We start from the raw sequence: 6,325 nt of genomic DNA on the forward strand, positions 1-6,325 counted from the left end.
TAGGAACCTTCTCCACACGGGGGGGACCCGAGATTGTCCGGCCCCTTCCCAGCACGTCCCCCCCTCCGGGAGGGGCTTGTCCCTGGGGATCCCCCTGGGGCCCCTTCTCCTGCATGACCTGGGCCCCCCAAGCTGGGGGCTCTTGTCATGCACCAGCTGGGCCCCCACAAGCCTGAGCCAGCAGTTGGGGGGGGAGTGTGGGTGCTTGGACAACCGGCAGCTCCCACCTCCACTCCTGGGAGACCTGAGCCCTGCAGCTGTCCGTGGGGGGCAGGCAGGCCCCAGGCTCACAGACTCTCTCTGGGGTGCAGAGCCCAGCCGCCCTGCAGCGGTTCCTCTTGGCCGTCCCCCTCGCCTGCCTCGCCGCCCTCCAAAGGGGCGAGGACACCCTGGCGCCGCGCTGCTGCAAGGACACCATGATGGCCAGGATCGCTGTAAGCGAGTCGCGGCGGCCGGGAGGAGGGGAGGGGATACGTGGGGTGGACAGGGGTCTGCCTGGGCGATGGCGGCGGGTGGGGGTGCTGGAAACGGGATGGGTGGAGCCAGGAGGGCTGGAGGTGGACATGGGGAGGGGTGGGTGGGGATGCTGGAGGAGGGAGGGACACAGAAATGGGGCAGGTCTGGGGTGCCGGACAGGAAGGGGGATTCGGGACAGGGAGGGGTCTCCCCGGGCCATGGGGGGCTGGAAGGGAGCCGAGCGGGCTGCTGGGGATGCGCCTGGGGAGCAGGGATGAGGAGGTTCAGAGGCTGGTCACCAGGGCAGGGAGGGGCAGGAGACGGCCTGGGGACAAGGATTGATCTGGTCCCGGTTTGGGAGGGGGGTGCTGGGAGGGGCCCTGTGTCGGGCAGGGGGGCTACAGGGCAGCGGGAGGCAGTGGGGTTGGATCCTGCTGGGTGGGGGCGCTGGCCGCGTGAGCGTCTCTTGGGGGCCCAGCCTCACACGCCCCTTTGTCTCCTTGGGTCTCCCAGGAGATCATGGAGGACTCGCCCCCCCGCTGGTCTTGGCCGACTGCCTCAACGCCGCCTGCAGCCTCAGGTACCGACCCCCCCGCCCCCGCCAACTCCCCCCAGAGCAGATCCCCTGGCCAGGGAGTGGGAAAGTCTCTGTCTCCTGCTGCTGAATTAACAGTCTCTGCCCCTCTCTCCTGCCAGCACCTTGCAGCCTCCCCTGCGGGCCCAGCTCCTGAGCCCCCTGCTGACGGCGGCCGTGGGACAGACAGTGTCTGGGGACTGGCAGCAGGAGCCCATCCACACTCAGGTACGTCCCTCCGGGCCCTGCTCCCGGGCTGGGCTGGAGCTCCAGAGAGGAGGGGGGGGCAGAGGGAGGGAAGAAGCTGCAGGTTTGGATCCTTCCCTCCAGGGTTCCCGTTGCTCTCCCGGGGGGCCCGTCCCTTCCACGCCCAGCCTGGGCTCCTCCCTGCTCTGCGAGGCGGCTCAGACCCTGCTCTAGGCTGCACCCCGGAGCCAGCGGGTGGCCTGGATTCCCCAACCCCAACCCCCCTCTGACCCAGGGCTCCCCCTTGTCTTGCAGCAGTTCATCCGGGCCCTTCCCTACGACCTCCAGGCCCTACTGGCGAGCCTCCTCGCCGAGTCCCCAGACACCGCCCGGCTGCAGCTCATAATGGAGGTGAGCCCCGTGGGGGGGACGGGGCCATTGTCCCTGCTTCCTCGGGGGGGGGGGCCGAGAGAGGAGCAGTGTCAGTGGCTGGGGGGGGCACAGTCCGAGAGGAGCCCCAGGCTCTGCCCAGAACCGGCACCTCCCTACGGGTCCTGACCTGCCTCTTTCCCCCCCAGCACCTGAGCCCGTGGCTGGAGTCCCGCCTGCCCCAGGAGCGAGCCAGGGCCCTTGGCAGCACCACGGCCCTGCTGGGAGTCGCCACCACCCTCCCGGGGTTTGACGTAAGTGACCTCGGAGCCGGGGGGTCTGGGGCTGCAGGGCGCGGGGCTGGGAGCGTCCCCGGGAGGCAGAGGCAGGGCCGGGAATGGGCCGGGAATGGGCCGCGTTCTCCTTTCCCCGGGGAGGGGCGACCCTGGGCCCTTCAGGGGGGCTCTTGAGGGACTGGGCCTGGGGACTGGGGAGTGGCCGTCAGTGGATCCCCTTGTTCCACCCCCGGAGTGACCCTTCAGTCGGGGCCATTGCTCTGGGTTGTCTCCTCGCAAGGCCGGCCCCGCCCCGCCCCGGGAGGTGTCTCTGTCCGTCCCCCGAGCTCAGACCCGCCTCGGCGGCCGTTTGCATGGGACGTGCAGCCCCAGGATGCTGAGGGACCCCCCCTCTTCTCTCCCCTCAGAACTCCGCCGACTGGCCGAGGATGGGTCACCACGTGGCCCAGCTGGGCCTTTTTATTTCGGACCCATCCGAAGACGTCAGCCGGCTGGCCCGGGAGGGGGTGCACAGCCTGTATCAACTCCTCCTGCACCACAGGGGTAAGGAACCCAGCCGGGACCTGGGCCCCAGGGACACCCTGAGGGTGCCGGCGGCGGGGGGAGGGGACCCAGCCCTTTTCCCCCAGACTGGCCCAAGGGGGGATGCGTCCCTCTGTGTTCCCCTTCTGCCCCCTGTGCCCCTCCATTTGCCCAGGGATGCCTGCAGGGACCCGTGGGAGGGGAAGGGCTCAGACCTGCCAGCAGAATGACCCTGTTGTGTCTCTTGCAGGCCTCAACATCCACCAGGCAGAGGACCTGTGGTGCAGACACTACTACAAAGAAAGATGGGTCCTGGCTCACAGCAACAGCGTGAGGGTGGGAGAGGTAAGGACGCGCTGCCAGGGCAGGGCAGGGCTCGGGGGTGGGGCTGGCTGGGGCCCTCGTGGGGGTAGGAGGGTCTTGGGGGCAGGAGGAAGCTGTGACCTGGGGCAGGGGTTGGGGTGCCGGGTGAGGAGAGCGTCTGGGTGCAGGGTCTGGAAGGGAGTTTGGGGGAGGAGGAAGCTGTTTTAGCCCCAGGAGTTGGGGCCGGGCTCTGGGCCGTCAGCTGAAACCTCCTGTGCTCTTGATTCCAGGTCTTTGGGCAGCTCTTCACAGCAGAGCAGGAGAATTGCTTTTTGGACAAGGCTCTGCTCGCTGCCCGCTCCCCCCTGCGGCGCCCCAGCCAGGCCGGGCTGGTCCTGGCCCACGCCCTGCATGGGCAGGCCCATCAGCTCCTGGAATACATGGTGAGCAGCCGGAGCAGATCAGGAGAGTGGGGCAGGGCCAGGGTCTCCTTCCCATCCCCTCAGGGAGTCCCCCGCCCCTTTCCTCAGGCTGCCCCCACCCCACGTCCCTGCTGGCAGAATCCCTCCTGCCCCTGCGAGCGTCCCTGGGGGTGGGGGAGGCTCTGAACACAGAAACTGTCCTAGGAGGCGGGAGGGGGCCGAGGTGTCAGGAGCTCTGGGGGGGGGGGGGTCAGGAGCTCACCCTGCGGGCCTGACGGGGGGTGACCAGAGAGCAGGGGGGAGGAGGGTGGAAATGCTGGGGGCCAGTTCCCCTGAGTCCCCAGGGATGAATGTGACGGATTCTGCTTCCCTTGCAGCAGGAAGACACCCAGTGAGAGCAGCAAGAGCTGAGGAGCCAGCAGCTGCGTCCCCCTCCCCCCAACCCTCCCAATTGTATTGAATTGTATTTACATTCTCATTAAACAATGTTTCAAAAAACATTTGGATCAGGCTTGGTCAATAATTTGTAATGGGGGGGCCATTTTGGCAACTGATCAAGGGCCACATTTCTACCGAGGGCTTTGGGGTCTGGGACGGGGTGGTTGGGTGCAGAAGGGAGCTTAGGGGTGGAGCCTGGGTGCAGGGGGGGGGTATGATCTGGGGCGGTGGATAGGGGTGCAGGGTCCAGGAGGGGGTATGGGCGCAGGAGAGGACTCTGGCCTGGGGGAGGGGCTCTAGAGGGGTGCAGGGTCAGGGAGGGAGCTGTGACCTGGGTGAAGGGGGAGCAGAAGGTTTGGGGGAGGGGGTGCGGGTGCCAGAGAGGAGTCTGGCCTGGGGGAGGGGTGTCGGGGGGGTGCAGGGTCAGGGAGGGAGCTGTGACCTGGGTGAAGGGGGAGCAGAGGGTTTGGGGGAGGGGGTGCGGGTGCCAGAGAGGAGTCTGGCCTGGGGGAGGGGTGTCGGGGGGGTGCAGGGTCAGGGAGGGAGCTGTGACCTGGGTGAAGGGGGAGCAGAGGGTTTGGGGGAGGGGGTGCGGGTGCCAGAGAGGAGTCTGGCCTGGGGGAGGGGTGTCGGGGGGTGCAGGGTCAGGGAGGGAGCTGTGATCTGAGGGAATGGGGGACGCAGGTTCAGGTGGTTGCCTGGGACAGGCAGTCGGGGAGGGGACGTGGGCGCCAGGGGCAGGCTCTGGCTGCGGATGTGCCTACCTAGGCAGCTGCGTATGGGGGAGCCCGACTGTCACCTGAGGGGATGGGGGAGCTCAATTTTCAACTGTGGGGAATGGAGGAAATACTGTGGAGTGGAGGGAGCGAGATGGGGGGGGGCTGAATTGTTCCCGGAGGGGAGATCTCCCTGGCTTGGGGGGGGGGGCGTTTCCAGCAAAGCCCTCACATAAGAGGGGGACAGACGGGGGGAGGGAGAGGACGGGGATGGGCAGGGCAGGTGGAAATGGGGAGGGGCAGGAGAAGGGAAGGGGCAGGAGATGGAGGAGAGCAGGGGATAGGAGTGGGGGCGGGGATGAGGAGCAGGACAGAGGCAGGGCAGTGGTGGTGATGGCTGAGCGATGAGAACAGCTCGCAGGGAGCTTAAAGCCAGCAGATGCTTTTCGGCAGAGTTGCCATTTGCCCTGGCGGCTTTGCCAGAATAGCTGTGCCAGCGGGGGGGGGGGGGGGGGGGGGGCGGGGGGGGCTTTTGCCACACACCCAAGCCAAGCCAGCTGTGGCGGCAAAGCCTTGTGATGTAACCTAAGCCCTTGGCAAGGTCGGGATCAACCTGCTCTGACAATTTCTCGGACCGGCGGGATGAGAAACAAGGATCGTGCAGGGAGATGGGGATGACTAGGAAGCGAATCCAGGTGTGGGGGGAATATCCTGGGTTGGAGGGTCAGTCGATACCCCCGCCTGCCACTGTCTGCCGGGGCTCTGCCCGCAAGATGGAACCAACAGCTGAGTTTGCTTTTCTGCCCCGTCGTGGGCACAAAAGGCCCAGAGCAGCCTCCTGCTATCTTGGAGGAAAGGGGCCAAAGTTCAGGAAGCAGGTGCCAGGCTGGGCTGGAATCCGCGAGCGCCGCTTTTGCTTTGCCCTTCCTGGAAGCTGGGTGGCAGGTGAGTGGCGGTTTCATCTCTGCTCTTGGGGTGTTTCTTGTGGGTTCCGAGTGTGGATCTGAGAGGGGCTGCGCAGGGGCAGTGTCATGAACGTGCTGTAAGCGTTACAGCCCCTTCTGCGCAGGCTGGCTCCAGCCTCCCGTCTGTCTCCAAGCCCTGGGGGAGAGGCAGGAGGCCAGCAGCATGGCCTAGTGGAGGGGGCAGGGGGTTGGGCGTAAGAACTCCCGGGTTCTAATCTAATGCCACCTAGTGACTAAGGCACAGAGTTGTGTGTTAGACCCTTGCTCCGCAATTCTGCGCTCACTCTCGCGCTGGTGACCTTGGAGAGGCCTTTCAGGTCTCCCTTTCCCTGTCCATCAAAGGCAGGCAAGTGCGATGTAATGCCCTGGAGCAAGTGCTTTGGGACGTGTCGCACAAGTGTGCCTGGCTCACAAGCGTGTCAGCGCAGCTGTGTAAAAGCGTGACAAAGGCTTTGAGATCGATGCCGAAGGCTTGTGAGGCTGTGGCTGACCAAGTGACAGGGAAATGAAAGGTCAGAGTTTGGTCAGTTAGATTTTATGGTAATACACTGAGACGAAGCACTTTGGGCGTATATACGATAATGTCTTTCCAAGTGCGTTAGTTCAAGCCGTGTCCTAGGAGCCAAGAGGTGAGACAAACATGCTTGGTCCTGTCTCGGTGCAGGGGTGGACGAGATCAGTGCTTCTCGACCAGTGGTACGAGTCCCCTTAAAGGTACTCAAGAGATGTCTGGGGGACACGTCAACACAACTGAAATTTGGAGAAAACTGAATTTTAGTTTTCAGTTTGACAGCGCTTTATTCTTTTTGTACCTTTTACACCCAAAAATGCCATCGCCCGCCCGGCTACGATGCAGTTGTTTAAACAAATGTGTTGCAACGGTAGAAAAAAATTGTGTGTGTCTGAAAACTGTAGGTACTGGGGGTACTTACACATTTTTTTTTAAAGGGGGTACATTATAAAAAAAGTTTGCGAAACACTGGACCTATCATGGTCCCTTCCACTCAGACTTTTCTATGATTCTGTGACAGGGCTGGGCGATAATTTTCAGAAGGGGGCCACTTAATGGATTTTGGTA

General features: G+C 64.1%; 1 protein-coding gene across 1 annotated transcript; it reads left to right on the forward strand.

Moving 5' to 3' along the window:
• Positions 1-1,132: 1,132 nt before the first annotated feature.
• LOC149523329 (maestro heat-like repeat family member 5) lies at positions 1,133-3,627 on the forward strand. The gene is made up of 7 exons (XM_089770027.1): positions 1,133-1,258; positions 1,532-1,627; positions 1,795-1,899; positions 2,289-2,424; positions 2,654-2,748; positions 2,997-3,149; positions 3,506-3,627. Exons 2-7 carry the CDS (start codon positions 1,622-1,624, stop codon positions 3,521-3,523), a joined length of 513 nt encoding a protein of 170 aa, XP_089626153.1. The 5' UTR covers positions 1,133-1,258; positions 1,532-1,621; the 3' UTR covers positions 3,524-3,627.
• The last annotated feature ends 2,698 nt before the right edge of the window (positions 3,628-6,325 follow it).

Source organism: Pelodiscus sinensis, chromosome 18 (assembly GCF_052426305.1).
Source record: "Pelodiscus sinensis isolate ZL-2025 chromosome 18, ASM5242630v1, whole genome shotgun sequence".
Classification (NCBI taxonomy): Eukaryota; Metazoa; Chordata; order Testudines; family Trionychidae; genus Pelodiscus; species Pelodiscus sinensis.

What these genes read in the sequence shown, in the direction of transcription:
- LOC149523329 (XM_089770027.1), top strand. An exon ending in CCACCCTCCCGGGGTTTGAC is followed by an intron (nt 1,900 to 2,288) that starts GTAAGTGACCTC and finishes CTCTCCCCTCAG; the next exon opens with AACTCCGCCGACTGGCCGAG. An exon ending in ACAGCGTGAGGGTGGGAGAG is followed by an intron (nt 2,749 to 2,996) that starts GTAAGGACGCGC and finishes TCTTGATTCCAG; the next exon opens with GTCTTTGGGCAGCTCTTCAC.